At 37.5% G+C, this 18,815-nt stretch overlaps 1 protein-coding gene across 1 annotated transcript; it reads right to left on the reverse strand.

Moving 5' to 3' along the window:
- Window positions 1–10,236: 10,236 nt before the first annotated feature.
- On the reverse strand, window positions 10,237–18,466 carry LOC308687983 (NACHT, LRR and PYD domains-containing protein 12-like; the record flags this gene model as incomplete). Its single annotated transcript, XM_081360800.1, has 6 exons — window positions 10,237–10,796; window positions 10,875–10,921; window positions 14,309–14,480; window positions 14,551–14,729; window positions 14,807–16,619; window positions 18,211–18,466. The coding sequence occupies 6 exons, from the start codon at window positions 18,464–18,466 to the stop codon at window positions 10,237–10,239; spliced, it is 3,027 nt and encodes a 1,008-aa protein (XP_081216926.1).
- Between the last annotated feature and the right edge of the window lie 349 nt (window positions 18,467–18,815).

Raw genomic sequence — 18,815 nt, forward strand, 5'->3', positions numbered from 1 at the left:
GTTCTTAATATGAATAAAATGCCCCAGAAAAAAATAATATAAAAAACCGAATAAAACATGTGTCTGTAGTAACCATTGGCTATAAGGAGTTTACAAAATAGATATTTTAATATTTTATATTATGAAAACTAAATAGGCCAATAGAAATAATATGGTTATTACGTGTGTGTTTGACTTATAAGTCAAATTTGTATAAATACAATTTTTTTTCTTGTTTTTGTAGGCTTTGTACTGAAGGATACAAATTTAAGAATATGTTTAAGATCTGCTGATCTTACTTCCTTACATAACATCACATGAAAAACTAAGGTGAATTACACTGTATTGGGCATTCAAGGTAAACATGATGGCATCAATTTACTGATCAGAAGTCAGCTTTAAGTCAGCTGTCAAAACATTGTAATAGTAAGGGGTTTTGTCTTTGATCTTCCAACTAAGAGCTGAACTGTGTGTGACTGTTACATAGTCTTAGTTCTCGGGACCATTTGTGTTTATACCATTTGGGGAAGTCAGTTGGGGGCAATTGCCTCTATTGTCTTTAGATGATTAGATCTAGTGGTTACCTCTAAGGCTGTGTGTATGTTTAGCACCTTTAAGGACAGCCCACTAAAAGACCTATAAAGAAACCATGTAAAGTATGTTAGTCAGACTGATCATGTTGGAAGTTTCTACAGCCGCGTACGGAGGAGTTCTCAATAAAGAATAACTTCTGTTGAACGTGATCCCGACTGTCTCCTGGTCTCTGCTTTGAAGAAAGAAAAACTTTACAACAATTTGGTGCCGTGACCCGGATGGAGAAAAAAAGGAAACTCAAAGAATTGCATCTTGAAACTTCAAGCTCAAAGATCTCAACAAAGCTGACTGAGTTCCAGACTGAATTTTCTGAATCCAGATTGAAAACTTCAAGCTCCAAAAAGATCTCAAAGACTGAATTTTTCCAGACGGAATCTTTCTCTACAAATGAAAGACTCGGTGAGTTTCACTCCATTAAAAGAACCAATGCAGACCAGTACAAATGTTTTCCTCTGCACCGTTCAGAGAAGTAGTTAACAAACAGCTGTAGAGTTTGGTTAACTAAAAAGATAAGCCTCTAAAAAAAGTTTTTCATTTAGAGATGAAAATTACCCTCTGTTGTTGGCAGGGAAGATTAACAGTTACATGTTAATATTGTGTGTATCCTCTTACTAAGAGAAGACCTATTCTCTGTAAGCTAGAGAAGAGTTAGCGTCATGTGCTAATAAGATTGTTACCCTCTGTTTGTAAGACAGTAGAGAGAAGCTTTTTAGTGTTTGTTTGTGGTAACAGAAAGTTACAAAATGGTTAGAAGGAATGCTAGGCTGATTTCCACAACGGAGAAAGGTGGATTAGCTAGCCCGTTATGGACAGACAATGAGTTCAAATCCTTGTTAACAGAGCACATGGACTCCATCGTGACTGAGCCAGTCAGATTGAATTTAACAAAGAAATTTTGCATTGATCCAGAAAAAGTGTGGTCAATTGAAGATTGTAAGAAGGTACTAGGAGCAAGTATTCGCAAGAACGATATGAAAGCCATTATCTGTTGTCACAGAGAATTCGGTTTAACACTAGCTACAGAACAGTCTAAGCGCAACTCAGAGCTAGAGAAACAGATCAAAGAGCTCCGTGCTAGATTATCTTCTGTGACGAAGAAAGTAAACCGCAACAAAGATACAGAAAAAACTGATGTGGAAGAAGTTAGTCAGCCTGATAACAATTATCCTGACTTAAAAGCTTTCGTTGAAACAAATGTAGCCATCCAATCAGTAACTGATCAGCCTGTAGATTCAGTGCAGGTTTGTGGGGCTAGGAGAAGATCTCAGGGAACTAAAAGTGTTACTCCGACCTCTTCTGTTGTCCAAATACAAACGGTTGCCAAAACATCTTTAGGTCCTAAGGATATAGATAGACTCTCCCAGAGTTTACCCTCAGCACGCACAAATTTTTCTGAATTTAGAGGAGCATTGTTCAGTAAAATGCATCTTTATGACATGTCGTTGCCGGAAGTCACACAGCTAATGTCACAAATTCTAACTGAATCTGAATTCAACAATTTTGAGTCTGCTGTTACTTCCGAACTGGAACATGTCAGTAAAGGCGATTTGAGAGAAGGTGTTTTGAAAATCCTAAAGAATATCTTAGGACCCAAAATCGATTGGTCGAAAATTACCAATTGTGTACAAAAGAAGGGTGAAACTGTTTGTGAGTACACAGAACGATTCTGTCAGGTAGCTGTAACGCACAGTGGAATAGTGGAGGATTCCGAAAGTGTGTTAGCTGACAAAGGAGCTCTAATCCGAATTTGGGCAGATGGTCTTGTAGCTGAGTACAGAACAGCCTTGCCATTCCTAGATATTACGTGGGCTAAAAGAACTCTCAGAAGTAACCTAGATAGTTTAACTATTTGGGAAAGAGATTCTGATGTCAAAGAGAGAGTAAGAATTGCAGCAGTTTCTGTTAAGGTTAACTCAGAGAAGCAAAAGAAACGCAAAAGCCCTAGAGAAGCCAGTTGTTCTTACTGTGGCAAGCACGGACATTTTGGAAATGAGTGTAGAAAAAACAAAAAGAATTTTAAAGATGTAAATAAGGTTACTCAGCTCCTGCTCAGCTTGCTTGCTACTCTGAAGCAACCCCTCCCCTCGTGGGGCAACCTGATACCGTGTTAACCATTTAGGCTGTGAGTGCTTAATTTCCCCAGTAACACACAACAAAGATGAAAGACTTATTTTTGTTTAATAGAACAAAAGGAAAGTGACTGTCTCAGCCTTTGTTTGAGGGACATTCAGTATACTCACAGCCTTAAAATGTTATCACAGAATATTGCAGTTAGACAACCATCCTCTGTTAATGATGTTTATTAGGACTGATGTTTCACTGGAGAATGGAAATGTGCCAATTTTTCTCACACACTGTACAGTGTGCACACAACAGGGACAGAATAGGACACACAGACCAGGGCGGAGCCAATGGAAGAACCGATGTGCAACAGGCCTCGGGGGTCAGCCATTTGGTGAAGATTTCCTCATCCCCCCTCTTATCCCCACCTCACTGGTCCATAGGTGTCAAATCAATTAAGAGATAGGGAAAGAATGAAACAACCGCAGCAGACGCTACAGCCCTAGTGTTTAAACAAATACTGCTACAACCCTAGTGTTTGGACAAATACTGCTCTGTCGTCTTTTGTTTTCTTTCTTCCTCTGTGCAGATAAACACTTGATGGCTGTTCCAAAAATCCATATGCAACGACGTCTCACCTGCATATGAAGCCACAACCTCAAGAAGACAACTACACCCACTGCTGAACGAGCCAATCACAAAAGAAAAAAAAGAAAAAAAATACACAACGCAGAGATACAAAACCTTCAGTCATCCATCGATATGATCAAGACTACAAGCCTGCACCATTATCTGAGTGCTGCACCTGGTTAATATGACTGAAGATAACTTTTCATGGTTCAGAAACCTGTTAGTATCAAGTATGTCAACCAACAAATGACTCACGTCCAGCACAAGGAAATAACAGTTTTTTTTCAACTAGAAAAGACTATTACTCGTAAGGTTTCACGGACCCTAAGTGCATGTTTTTTTTCTGTCAACATGCAATTACAGATGAACAATACAGAGCAAGTTATATGCGCCTGTAACTTACACAAGTTACAAGAATGAACATATGCGATGTGCCTGTAAATTACACCAGTTACAAGAATTAACTTTATGTGTTTAAATTTGTATTTTGTGAGAGTTTTTAAGAACTCTCAAACGGGGGACTGAAGGATACAAATTTAAGAATATGTTTAAGATCTGCTGATCTTACTTCCTTACATAACATCACATGAAAAACTAAGGTGAATTACACTGTATTGGGCATTCAAGGTAAACATGATGGCATCAATTTACTGATCAGAAGTCAGCTTTAAGTCAGCTGTCAAAACATTGTAATAGTAAGGGGTTTTGTCTTTGATCTTCCAACTAAGAGCTGAACTGTGTGTGACTGTTACATAGTCTTAGTTCTCGGGACCATTTGTGTTTATACCATTTGGGGAAGTCAGTTGGGGGCAATTGCCTCTATTGTCTTTAGATGATTAGATCTAGTGGTTACCTCTAAGGCTGTGTGTATGTTTAGCACCTTTAAGGACAGCCCACTAAAAGACCTATAAAGAAACCATGTAAAGTATGTTAGTCAGACTGATCATGTTGGAAGTTTCTACAGCCGCGTACGGAGGAGTTCTCAATAAAGAATAACTTCTGTTGAACGTGATCCCGACTGTCTCCTGGTCTCTGCTTTGAAGAAAGAAAAACTTTACAACAGTACTCATCTTTAGACATTTTAACTACGCAATGTGCTAAGTATATTTTTTTAAAGTATACAGGGCATGTTTATTGGGTTAAATTTTATCTGTAAAAAAATGTAGGGGGCCCAGAAATTTTGGTTTCCATAGGGCCCAGAATTTCTGGCGGCACCCCTGTACACATACATACATACATAGATACATTATATATATGTTTTGTTAAAAATAAAGTCATCAACTAAGATGTTATAGTGTTTGTTAAAGGGGGGGGTGAAATGCTCATTTTCACTCAATCTCCTGTTAATCTTGAGTACCTATAGAGTAGTATTGCATCCTTCATATCTCCAAAAAGTCTTTAGTTTTATTATATTTATAAAAGAAAGATAGGCTGTACCGAGTCTTTCCGGAAAAAAACGAGCGGCTGGAGGCGGGCCGTGTGGGCGAAGCTAAAGCTGTGCTTACGCGCCGAGCTAACAACACACAGAGACATTTGAAGCAGTTTTACTCACCGCCCGGTTCCAACGCACGACCGTGAACCTTTATCATTGTGACTGCTCGATCCTTAAGCATTAGACGATCTGCAAATCCGTCGATCTGGGCTTTGTTTATAAAACAATCATTGTCGAAATGCAGGGAACAAACAGTCTTGCACAACTCCGTTGATGCTCAGAAAAAACAAACTCCATCCAATCTGTGCAGGGTTGTCTTGCCCTGGCAACCAAAAACCCACTTCTTTGGTGACATTGACTTCCCAAAAGCCGAGCAGAGCGCTTTGATGAGGTACTGCTTTCGCTCTATTCTCTCTCTGGTCTACGAGTGCGCGCACGCCCGCGACCTTCTGTGAGAAGTGCCCTTAGGACCCATATAAGGAAATTCCGCCACATCTGACGTCACACATGCCCATACTCGAAAAAAACTTTCCGAAACTTGTGACAAACCGGAAGGAGTATTTTTGGAACAAAAATACTCCTTCAAACGTACAACTTAATTTTTTAAACTTTGTCCATGTTTAGCATGGGAATCCAACTCTTTAACAGTGTAAAAAACTCACGTTAATAGAAATAGCATGTCACATGGCATGTTAAAATTTTAATTGTTGTTGTAATTGTATAACCTTTTTAATACAATAGCAAATATATATATATATATATATATATATATATATATATATATATATATATATATATGTATGTATGTATACACAAAGATAGATGTAAACAAACTCTTAAAAGGTCAATATAAGCCTTCGCTTTAAATATTTTTTATTGTGTTTTATTAGTGACACATTTGAGTAGAGAATATATTCCAAAACTTTCTGAAAATACAGTAGGCCTATGGGAACAATTAACTGCACAATTACTAGAAACGTTTACCTTGGATATTATACAATTTGCAAGCACAATTAGTAAAAAAACAACAACAACTGTGTTTCCAACTGTGAACCAATTATATATATATATTAGGGCTGGGCGATTTAAATCGCGATATTGTTATGCGCATCTCGTCAGTAAAGCCGGTTCCTTGATTAGTAGTAAATCACCATCACCTGCTTTCAGATGGAGCAGCATTTACTACAAAGTGCCGTAGTTAACTGACAAGCTGAGCCATATCGAATTAATATCGCGGACGTATCGCCAGCGATATTTAATGCGATATGGCTCAGCTTGTCAGTTAACTACGGCTCTTTGTACACAGCAAAAACTCCAGTGTTAAATTAACACTCCTGTGAGTGTATGAGTCCACTCAAGAGTGTTTAAGTTAATGAGATAATTAAGTGATTAATTTAGTGATGATTGAACATTATTGAAGACACCTGATGTTAACAAGCAGAATCACTGAAGGAGAAAATCTCAAATTGTAAGCCACCGTTATGACGATCAATGGTTGCTTTAGTTGGACTCTTGACCCATATATTATTAACTTTAGATTTTGTTTGACTGCTGTATCTGGCTTATAATCGCCAGTTGAACAAAGAAAAAAGTGATCTGATGGTGTTGGTTATATTATGACAATCATCATTTGAACTTGATCACTGAACTCATTAAGATCCTTCTTTCTGACTTCGATTTATGTTGTTGGTTACAGCATAACTGTGAATCTGCATAAATGCCCAGAATTTTTTATATAATATAAAGGATTTCTTAAAAATTGTTTAAAAAAAATCATTCTTTTAGGCACACACAGATGTCAAGATTCAGCCTATGCATCTCAACAATGGTGACGAGCAGAATATTCAATTAGGAAAAGTAAATTACATTGACAATTCAGATCATAATTTATTCATACTGCAATGCATGATGGGAGCCATTAATGAGTTGTGATTGGTGGCAGCCACTGCAACATGCTTTATTATTGTCACCATTGTTGAGATTCACAGGCTGATTATTGATGTCTGTGTTTTAAATTAATTTGTCCGAATATTTTTTGATCAGAATGTTTATTAAATATTTTGAATTAAAGTACTGATAATCGTAGGCTGAAGAATCACAAAACTGCTGCTAACAAGTTAAATCAAACTATCTCAATAAGTTTCCTTTTGCAGATCACAGTATGATTATGTCAAAACATAACCAACACTATAAGATAACATTTTACTTTGTTCATTTAACTGTTATAAATCAATAACAGCAGACAAACAACTGTAAATATTAAAGTAAACATATAATGGTCTAGAGCCCAACTAAAGCAAACACCCATCACCTTAATGGTAACTTACAATTTGTGATTTTCTCCTTCAGTGATTCTGCTTGTTAACATCAGGTGTCTTCAATAATGCTCAAGCATCACTAAATTAATCACTTAATTATCTCCTCAGCCCTAAATGCCGCTCCATCTGAAAGCAGGTGATGGTGATTTACTACTAATCAAGGAACCGACTTTACTGACGAGATGCGCATAACAATATCGCGATTTAAATCGCCCAGCCCTAATATATATATATATATATATATATATATATATATATATATATATATTAGTGGTGGGAGAAAAAATCGATCCATCGATGCATCGCGATTCTCTCTCCAACGATTCTGGATCGATTCTGAGAATTTCAGAATCGATTCTGAGCTTAGTTTATAACCAGATGTGCGATGACGCAGAGTTTGCTTTAGAAACACCTGTCTTCTGCTTGCTAACAATTCCCCACACACGTACCTTCAGTAAAATAATATTTAATAAAGTTCGGAAAGGTTGAAACGAATTATAAGGACATTCACAGGCTTCATTGTACAGGATGCGCTGTGAGAGACGCGCATGTTTGATGTTACACTTGAAGTGTGCTGTCTCGCGCGTCGATATTCTCCTTAAAAATGCTCTACGACGTCATCGTTTATGTGGTTTGGAATGCAGAGGACTTATATATTTAAAATATGAACCTCGCTATTCGCTAACAGAAGGCTGCTTTCAGTTTCAAATGCTGATGCGCGCTTTGTGTTGACTGCTCGCGCATGCGGCTGTGCGACTCCGTGTAAGTGGTTTAATATACTTGTGCAAAATGAACGTAAACACAGCAAGTCTTATGTCTTAAGGGATTAAACGGTGAGGACAAACCACATTACTACTTGTATTTAAAAAGAGATCCGAGCGTGAATGCAGCTAAATAGATATCTAAGATAGCTCAGTCTAATAAGATGTCAAAGTAAAAAACAAAAGTATGATGAAAATAAATCACTCACAGTTCTTGAATGGAAAATGTTCAGATAATCTTAAATACTGAAAGCACTCTTCTGTTTCTTTGTCATTTGTTTCTATGCTTCTCTTTAGGCTATTTGCTATTTATATGGTTTGAAGTTAGATTAGTTTAAAATTCTTCAAATAAAACTGTTTTAATGTTTTATTTATTTTATTTGTAATTATAAAAAAATAGACTACTTAATTACTTATGTAAACTAATGAATTAATGGGGGGGGGGGGGGGTATCGTAGATAAAGAATCGTTCTGGAATCGGATCGTGACTCCCGGAATCGGATCGGATCGTGAGGTGACTGAAGATTCCCACCTCTAATATATATATATATATATATATATTGTCCTTGCATTCTTTCTTGTGGCTCAGTGACACACCTGAATGAAAGGCTCATTAAGTATGCAGCCCCATTATGCGGGGCATTGTATTCTCAGGTGTGAACTACTCTATATGAATGATGGTGTTGGATCGTTGACGCCCACTCGCATATTGCCTTTCCAAACAAAAAGTGTCTTACAAAATTTAAATCAATGTATTTTTTTATGTGAATGATTAGGAAGGATGATTTTCACATCATTTTGATAATAAACACTAGGAGACAAAATGCATTATTCAGAAGTCTTGTGGACACATATTTAGTATGTGTTGTGTGGCCTTATTTCAGAAACTTTCATTTTTAGTTTTTTCAATAACCATGCATAAACATTATTCTCTCAAAAATACAAACATGCACATACATGTTGCTCACATATTATGGCAGCCCTGTTTGTGCTAAATAGAGTGTAATTACACCTTTGCCATTAATATGTTTATAAGCAACTGAAAAAAGCACAAATGTCAGGGCATGTCAGAACATCTCAAGGACCCCAAAAACACCTCAGACCCCTGAGGGTTAAATATATATATTAACTTTGAAATACGCATGATAAAATGTATACTTTAGTTTTTACAAAGAAAGATAACACTGGAAATATTGTTAAAATTTTAATTGTTGTTGTAATTGTATAACCTTTTTAATAAAATAGCAAAAAAATATATAATACAAGGATAGATGTAAACAAAATCTTAAAAGCTCAATATAAGCCTTCTCTTTAAATTATTTTTAATTGTGTTTTATTAGTGACACATTTGGGTAGAGAATATATTCCAAAACTTTCTGAAAATACAGTATGAGAATTAACTGCACAATTACTAGAAATGTTTACCTTGGATATTATACAATTTGCAAGCACAATTTGTGAAAAAAACATCAACAACTGTGTTTCCAACTGTGAACCAATTTTGTATTATATATATATATATATATATATATATATATATATATATTTATTTTGTCCTTGCATTCTTTCTTGTGGCTCAGTGACACACCTGAATGAAAGGCTCATTATGCGGCTCATTATGCAGCTCATTATGCGGGTCGTTGTCTTCTCAGGTGTGAATCACGCCCCTATGCATATTGCCTTTCCAAACAAAAAGTGTCTTACAAAATTTAAATCAATGTATTGTTTTATGTGAATGATAAGGCAGGATGATTTTCACATCATTTTGAAGAAAAAACTCTTCAGAAGTCTTGTGGACACTTATTTAGTATGTATTTTGTGGACTTATTTCAGAAACTTTCATTTTTAGTTTTTTTCAATAACCATGCATAAACAGTATTCTCTCAAAAATACAAACATGTACATACATGTTGCTCACATATTATGGTAGCCCTGTTTGTGCTAAATAGAGTGTAATTACACCTTTTCCATTAATATGTTGGTTTCACTTTATTTTGATGGTCCCTTTAACACATTCTGTTGACTATAAGTAACGCTGCACCTACATGTCTACTAACTCTCATTAGAGTGTTAGTTAAGTATGAATAGACTGGTAGGGTTAGGGTTAGATTAAGTTGACATGTAGTTGCAAAATTACTTATAGTCAGTAGAGTGTCTGTTGGAGGACCATCACAATAAAGTGTTAGCAGATATTAAGCAGACAGTCTACTTATACTCCATTGAAAGTTAGTTGACATATAGTTGCAAAGTTACTTATAGTCAACAGCACGTTCAAAAGGGACCATCAAAATAAAGTGTTACCAATATGTTTATAAGCAACTGAAAAAAGCACAAATGTCAGGGCATGTCAAAACATCTCAAGGACCCCAAAAACACCTTAGACCCCAGAGGGTTAAGTTCATAACTGAAAAGTGTCTGGAATCATGTCTGTCAGGTTGTTCTTCACCTCTAAATTGTGCATTCAAATTGAGTAGCACATGTCCCTGTGTTGTGTAATTTTACACAGAGATACTGAGGAATCATAAACCCTAAATCCAGCATAGAGGGGATCAGTGAATTTGGTGTTGAATGTGTGTAAGTGTGTGAGTGTCTGTGTGTCAGAAACACTGTAGAAGGACAGAGTGCCGACAGACCAGTCCACATACACTCCTACTCTATTAGACGGGCGTGAAGGGTCAGATATCTCAGTTCTGTTATTATTGTGCCAGACAGTGAATCCATTAGCAGTGCAGAACAAACTCCAAGATTTGTCATTGTATCCAAACTTACATTCACTTCCGCCTTTCCTCCTGATTCCTTTATATGTCACTGATATTTCTGTCCCCAGTCCGTCCCATTCAGCCTCCCAGTAACAGCGTCCAGTCAGACTCTCTTGACACAGAACCTGACACCATGTATCAAATCTCTCTGGATGATCAGGATACGGCTGATGCTTTAATACCCGTGTCATCTTCCTGTTCTCATCAGAGAGAATGAGTTGAGTGTGTGCTGTGTTTGGATTCATTGTGAGATCGCAGGCATCTGAACACAAAAAGAGAGAAACAATGAGAACACAACAACAACAATCCATGGCATGAAGATGTGCGTTTTTAAACCTACATCTTTGTGGTCCTGCTTTCATTCTGATCTCTCCTCCATGAGCTACACTATAACACACAAATATACACGTTGAATGTAAACTTTCATGTTCATTGTCAGGACAGCTATCACATTCAGTATTGTTTACTAACCTCCCAGCCAACGTTTCACTTTAAGAAATAATAATAATTCATTACATTTATATAGCACTTTTCTTGGCACTCAAAGCGCTTTACATAGAAGGGGGAAATCTCCTCAACCACCAACATATGAGCCCCACCATGATGGGGGTGTATGTATACACGATATGGGCTTGGGATATGGGCTGGAGGATCTGGAGGTTTGTCCTTGGGTTTCATGTCGGCTCTATATGAATTAGCCCTGTATGAGCTAATTCAGATAGCCAACATGGAACCCATGGACAAACCCATGTAGGGTCCAAACCTATGTATTCCCAATCTACATGTGTTTATTGAATCAAAATTCAATTAAAAATTATACACTTTAGATTAGGGTCCAATTTTCACGATTAAAAATTATTTATTACAACTTTTGCCTCAATAAACTCATAATTACTGCTTATTAATGGTTAGTAAGGTAGTTGTTAAAGGTGCCCTAGAATGTGTTGAAATAATATTTTATTTTTGTCTCTGATATCTACATAGAGGGTATGTGGCTTATTTAAGGGCATTTAAAATGTCCAGATATGGTTTTACAGGTCCATTTTCAACCCTAGAAATTGGCCCTAGAATGAAATGGTCTGTTTTTACCTTATTTGGAAGGGTCATGAATAGTAATGAGGAGTTCTGCTCTGATTGGCTGTTTCACTGCAGGCTCTTTACAGTAGCTCAGAGTGACAGCAAACAGGTCCCTGATGTCCAGCGTGACAATGGAGAGATTAGGCGTTCAACCGTACATCAGAGTCCTGCACGAGTCCGATTTTGTAAATCTGCACCCGCCCGTACCCGCAGTGCTTCAAACTGCATCTGACCCGTTTTCCGACAGCAGCACTAATTAAAATCCGCACCCGACCCGACCAGCTTAAAATAGAACCGACACCCGACCCGCACCCGAAATAAAATAAGTTTAGCCAATCACATTATAGATACAATTACAAAAATGTTTATTGCCAGGTCATACAGAAGTTATTACACGGCAATTAACACAAGGACAACTTCAGCCGAAGCTGTCAAAAGGCCGGTACATGAAGAACATGGCTAATGTTACCACAAAACTGAGTAGCCTTATCACATTTTACCAATCGAACAGAGGCGGCTACAACACTATATCTGCCACGCAATTTCGTCTAGCCTACATCTGACCATTTTGGGTTCAAACATGCCCTGCACACCACACATACTTAACAGTGTTAAATTTGAAAAATACTGTTCGATAGAACTGCATTGTTACCACAGTTATCTGCGTGCTTCCTCGGTGATGAAGTTACACATTTGCGGCTATCCAACACGAAAATGCATGCAGCAAATAAGCCTTTCACAATTTTTTCTTCAGATAACTCCAAATTTCTCCCACACACTGGACTAGATTTTTGATGACGTATTGTCGACAATTTTACAATCTCCACTAGCTATTCTTTTCTTCAACTCCTCAGCATCCATCTCGACGACTGCAAGCAGATCACGCGCACGGTTATGATGAATTTTTAAAAGTGAAAGTAGCCTAGGTAACGTTATAGATTCCTGGGAGGGCACAGTTCTGCCTGGCATTGAACATGGGCAGGCATATGCAAATTTTTGGAGGCGTACATATTAATGATCCCGACTGTTGCGTCACAGTCGGTGTTATGTGGAGATTCGCCTATTTTTCAGGGGTGTTTTTCAAAAACGAGATTTAAATAAGAAGGAGAAAACAATGGTGTTTGAGACTCACTGTATGTCATGTCCATGTACTGAACTCTTGTTATTTAACTGTGCCAAGATAAATACAATTTCAAATTCTAGGGCTCCTTTAAGTTTAGTTATTGGGTAGGAATTGGGTAGGATTAAGGGGAGACACGGCAGGCAAAAACAATGTTTTTTTTTCACTGGTCAATTTTGAGATTTTGGGCTATTTGTCTTCAATAACATGTCTTCTTTCAGACTTGTGGTGATAAAAGTCCAAAATACACATTTAGGTCTTTAATTTACTGCACTTTGTCCATTTGCGTCTGTAGATTTCTCCTTAATTACAAAAAAAGTTGGCATTCTAAATCAACATGCTGCTCCGCGATCGCTGTCTGCACCCTGTCATCACATATACCATTGGAAAGCTCTTTCTCTCCTGTACAATGTTGTCGGAAATGGTCATTTCCTTTTTTATCGGCAACCAATCATGAAAGTACAATGGGGCATTTAACTCTAAAAGTGAAATCTCATTGGCTGATGTCAATTTCTGACAGCGTGATTCGTTCAGATGCATCACGAGATGTGCTCTGACATTTCCAGAGTGTGTTTTTGACTGTTTTTTTTCTACTGTGGTTGTTTTCAGTTGAAAGCCATAAATGCTGTGTTATAAGTTTTGATGTGTTTTAGGTGGTTTGTATTGTTGATTGCTAATGATTTGATAAGATATTGTGTCTGTAAATAGTTGTTTCCACTAAAAAAGTATGAATTTTTACAATACAAATCTTTAAAGGCCGTTTTCTCGAAATGTTTTTTTTCCCCTCATACTCTGAGCCAGAAATCTCAACTTCAGCAGCATTTACATACACCAAACTTTCCAGTTGTATTCCTATCTATATTCTTAAGGTTTTTACAAAGGGGTTTGTTCATATATCATTCAGATTCTGATTTATACAACATTTTATACCTAAAAACAGGGTGAAAATGGATTTTTTTATGGCTGTTGTCAGTTTTTTTCTGATTAATGGAGTGATAAAAAGAGACATCAAAAATCCCCTCTGTAAAAGCCTTTGACTCTAATATTTCAACAAAATGAAACCGGAATTTTGAATCTGGATTTATCCAATGTTCAGATTTCTCTTCTGGAAATATATGCAAATTAGCACATATTTAATGAGATACCACTTAATTTGCATATTTAAACATAAATATTCTAAAAACATGTAATACAAATTGGTATTTGTCTTAATGTCAATAATAAACTGGGGAAGTTTCATGCTGACATCTATTTTTTTTCCTATTCACCTGGGGTGTCCCCACTTAAGGGATGTAGAATATGGTCATGCAGAAAAAGGCATTAATATGTGTTCTAATAAACAGGCAATATTTTAGTAATATGCATGTTCATAAGCAACAAGTTAATAGTGAGAATTGGACCCTATTCTAAAATGTTACCAAAATTGTTAATCAGATCGTGAGATTCCAAACAATTTCCACCCTAGATATAATAACTTTATTTTAAATTATATCACCTTTAAGAATGTTCCCAGTTGTCCCCCAAATAATTTTTGTCAGACTTGTACACAGTGTGTTATAAGTGTAATGCCCACATACTTGAGTATCTGCAGTGAGCAGTTTGGATCCTCCAGTTTGTCATTGAGTAGCTTGACACCTGAATATCCTGGGTGATTGTAGCTCAGATCCAGCTCTCTTAGGTGTGAGGGGTTTGAACTCAGAGCTGAAGACAAATAACCACAGCCTTCCTCTGTGACCATACAGCCAGATACTCTACAAACACACATGGTAAGATCACATACAAACACATGACAAGCTGACTGTACATTATGTTATTACACACCTCAGTATTTGCAGCTGACAATTTGGACTCTTCAGTCCATCAGACAGCAGCTTCACTCCTGAATCATGTAGGTCATTGTTACTAAGGTCCAGCTCTCTCAGGGCAGAGGAGTTTGAGGATTGTAAGGTTGATGACACAATCTCACAGGACTGATCAGTGAGATTACAAGACTGCAGTCTGTGTGGAGAGCAAACAAATTGTGATCTGGAGCAAGATTTGGAAAAAATACTGAATGAACTGTAAAGATGACTTACAGCGCTCTTCTGGTGGTTTTGAACACTGGCATTAGTCTGATCACTGCTTCATCAGATCTGCTGTATTTATGCAGTTCAAACTTCTCTTGAGTCTCTTCTGACATCATCAGCACAAACACCAGAGCCGACCATTGAGAAGAGGAGAGATTCTGTGTTGAAAAATTTCCTGAGCTCAGACTCTTCTGTATTTCCTCCACAGAGTCATCTTTCAGTTCATTCAGACAGTGGAAGAGGTTAATGGTCCTGTCTACTGATTTCTCCGTCTCTATTGCCTTTTTGATATAGTCAGCAGTGTCCTTGAAATTCTCTGTTTTTAGCTTCAGTCTTGGCAGCAGTTCCTTCAGGTCACTCTGATTGCATGGCAGCGAGAGACCCAAGAGGAACCGGAGGAAAAGGTCCAGGTGTCCGTTTTTGCTTTTTAAAGCCTTGTTAACTGCAAACTTATGAAGGTCAACTAGTGATGTTTTGGAGAGTTTCCATGTCAGTATTTCTCTCCAAGATTGAAGAAATTGATTTCTTCCTGAACATTTGTGTTTGAAAAACACATAGAGAGCAGCGAGGAACTCCTGGACACTGAGATGAATGAAGCTGTAAATCTTTCTCTCCGACACAGCTTTTTCCATCTGAAAGATCTGAGTGCATAACCCAGAGTAAACTGAGCCTTCACTAATATCTAGTCCACACTCCTCAAGATCTTCTTTGAAGAAAATTAATTTACCTTTCTCCAGCTGTTTAAAGGCCAGTTTCCCAAGCTTCAGAAGAATTTTATCAAAAGACTTGGCTTTGGGCTTAGGTTCAGAATGATCACAGTATTTTGTTTTCATCTGTTGCTTCTGAGAAAGTAAAAAGCTTGTGTACATCTCTGTGAGAGTTGTTGGTGTTTTGTCATTGCTGTCTTGAGCCAGTAGAGGCTGAAGAACAGTGTGAGAGATCCAGCAGAAGACAGGGATGTGACACATGATGTACAGGCTCCTAGATTTCCTGATGTGACGAATGATGTTTCCAGCAAACTCAGGACTGCTGTTTTTGATGAAGTATTGCTCCTTTTGCTCATCACTGAATCCTCGCAACTCTGTCACCTGATCAATGTAGCCTCGGTGTATCAGACCGGCTGCTGCTGGTCTGGATGTGATCCAGATGAGAGCAGAGGAAACCAGGTGTGTCTTGATCAGGTTTGAAACTATCTTACTCACTGTTGTTTTTTCATGGACGTCTGTAAATCTGTCGTCCTCTTTAAAGCTCAAAGGGAAACAACATTCATCCAGCCCATCAAAGATGAACATGACCTTACCGTCATCTTCAGGAAAAGAGGGCAGTTCTTCAGAACCACTAAAGAAGCATTTGTTAAGCAGTCCCATGAGACTGTACTCTTTTTTAAAGAAATTCAGTCTACGGAATGGGAGTGGGAATATGAAGAGTATGTCCTGGTTTTCATTTCCTTCAGCCCAGTCAAGAATGAATTTATTAACAGAGATGGTTTTTCCCACCCCTGCGATGCCCATTGTCAGAACTTTTCTGTTTTGTCGACCCATATGGACTTTGAACATGTCATTGCACTGAATCGGTGTGTCCTTGGTAGAAAATCCATTGCGTTTCAATTCAATCTGTCTCACCTCATGTTCATTGACTATTCCTCCAGTCTCATTCTCCACCACATATAGATCAGTATAAATATCATTCAGATACTGCCGATGACCTGTCTGAGAATTACCAACCAGTATCCGCTTGTAGTCCTCTTGTAATTTGTTCTTCAGTCTGAGGCTGATCTTTCTGTAATCATGAGGATCAGCTTTACTGTCATCTGCAGTTGAGCCTTTGAGAAAGAGAACAAGATGACAATGAGTATACCTTTTTGTAATACAATGTATACATAAACTCTAACCTGGCACAACAGCTTGCAAAGTCATGGAAATGGCTTGTGCAGAGTCAAATGCTTGGTTTCAATTTAAATTTGTTTTGAAAAATCACTTTTTCTAATTCCTCCTAGAGCATTCATCAAAATATGCCTTAAGACATGAAATGTGCCTTTACAAATGTCATTGTAATCATTCCCTGACAAAGCATATTTGGTGATAGGTCCGACTACTGGACAAAATTATAAGCAACTGTATAACAGTATAATCGTGATGATTGGTCATCTGACCAGGATTCTTCCCTTCCTATAGCCCCTGATGCTGGACCAGAATCTCTCTGACCCTACATAAGACAACATGATGGATGGATTAAGTTTAAATACTTATAAATAGGGCCTTTAAAGCATCAAACCATTGAACCAAAGCTTGGGCCTATAATTGCTGTTTCAGTTATACAGTGCTATGCATAAGTTTAGACACCCATACTAAAGTTGACTAAAAAGAGGAATAAAAAATCATCTTTTGGAAACTGAACTTAATGCCTTCATTTGAAAAATTAGGAAAAATCCAACCTTTAAGGACACCAATTTTCTTTGTGAATGAATAATGTATCGTAAATAAATAAATGTTCTTCCTTAAAATACAGGGTGCATAAGTTTGGACACGTATGTTAAATTCCCATAGAGGCAGGCAGATTTTTATTTTTAAGTATTTTTTTTTTTTTTAGGATACTATGCATCCTGATAAAGTTCCCTTGGCCTTTGGAATTAAAATATCCCCACATCATCACATAGCCTTCACCATACCTAGAGATTGGCATGGTTTTATTTCAGTTAGCCTAATAGCTAGTTTGAGTTCAGTTTCCAAAAGATGATTTTTTATTCCTCTTTTTAGTCAACTTTAGCATGGGTGTCTAAACTTATGCATAGCACTGTATGTTCTCTTGTATCTACATGAGAAGTCCATATGACTAAAATGAATGTACCCAATTAATGGGCCAATGGGCCAACACATCAGCAGAGCAAAGAGGAAAGATAAAGCTGAAAGCCAACAATTACTTCATTATTTACTTTAAAAACTACCACAGTTGTACAGTCACTCTATTAAATAAGTAAGGGATAATGTAGAGCGAGGCGGTTGTTATAGCGAATACAACGCCGACAGGCTGATCGGGACCCCGACGCGAAGCGGAGCTTGAATCAGCCTGAAGTGGTTGTATTCGCTATAACAACTGCCTTGCTCTACATTATCCCACTTATTACATGGCTACCTACCAAATAAATCAATAATTTGACACAAAATATTGATTTAAAAAGGAGTTTTTTTATTTAAAAACGATTGCATTGCTTCCGCTAAGAAAAATAGTCCGTTCCGTCTCTACGTTTAGAATCCTGCATCCATAGCAATGCTCTGTTTTTCATGGCAACGGTGTGTTATACTTAGCAGCAGTCTATTATCAAGAAGTAACAGACTGCATTTTACTTTAGAATTCAACCAAGCCATGTAATAAAAGAATATACTTCAATTGAATTAATGTAATTTTAATTTTACCTTTTTTATGTTCATTCTCTAACTGTTCAGCCAGACGGTTCTGGTTCATCTTCCTCAGGATTTTCACTGTGATCCTCAAGGCTTCTTTTGGTCCAAAACATGCCACCATTTTATCCACTGTGTCTAAGACATCCATGTTCTCCATCTCAGAATTTGGTATACGCTCATGATTCTTCAAGTACCACTGAAACTGCTTCAGATCATCTTTTACTAGTTCCCTCAGTGAGTTCATGAGCTGCTCTTTAACAGACGCCATCATCCTTCAATAAATCACTACTGCATTACAAGAAAAAGCTTGTAATGCTTGCACTCTTGTGAACTGTCATCTCATTGAGCCAAAGCTCTGAAAGTCATCCCACTTCTGCATTTTCACACAGTGGGGGTGGTTTTATTTTTTTAACAAGACATACAGATAAAGATAGACCAACAGAACCAGAGGAGACACTCTGGTTTATAAGGTGGAGGGACGGATGATTGCACTTTGTTCCAAATGGTTGAGACTCCTGGTCTACGGTATGGTACTGAAAGGTGACGTCACAGTCACGGACCCATTTCATTCTGGTCCTGACACACTCGTAATGGCCTGGATCAGTGCTGACTCTGAA

Source organism: Scardinius erythrophthalmus (assembly GCF_964197995.2).
Source record: "Scardinius erythrophthalmus genome assembly, chromosome: 3".
Taxonomy (NCBI): Eukaryota; Metazoa; Chordata; class Actinopteri; order Cypriniformes; family Leuciscidae; genus Scardinius; species Scardinius erythrophthalmus.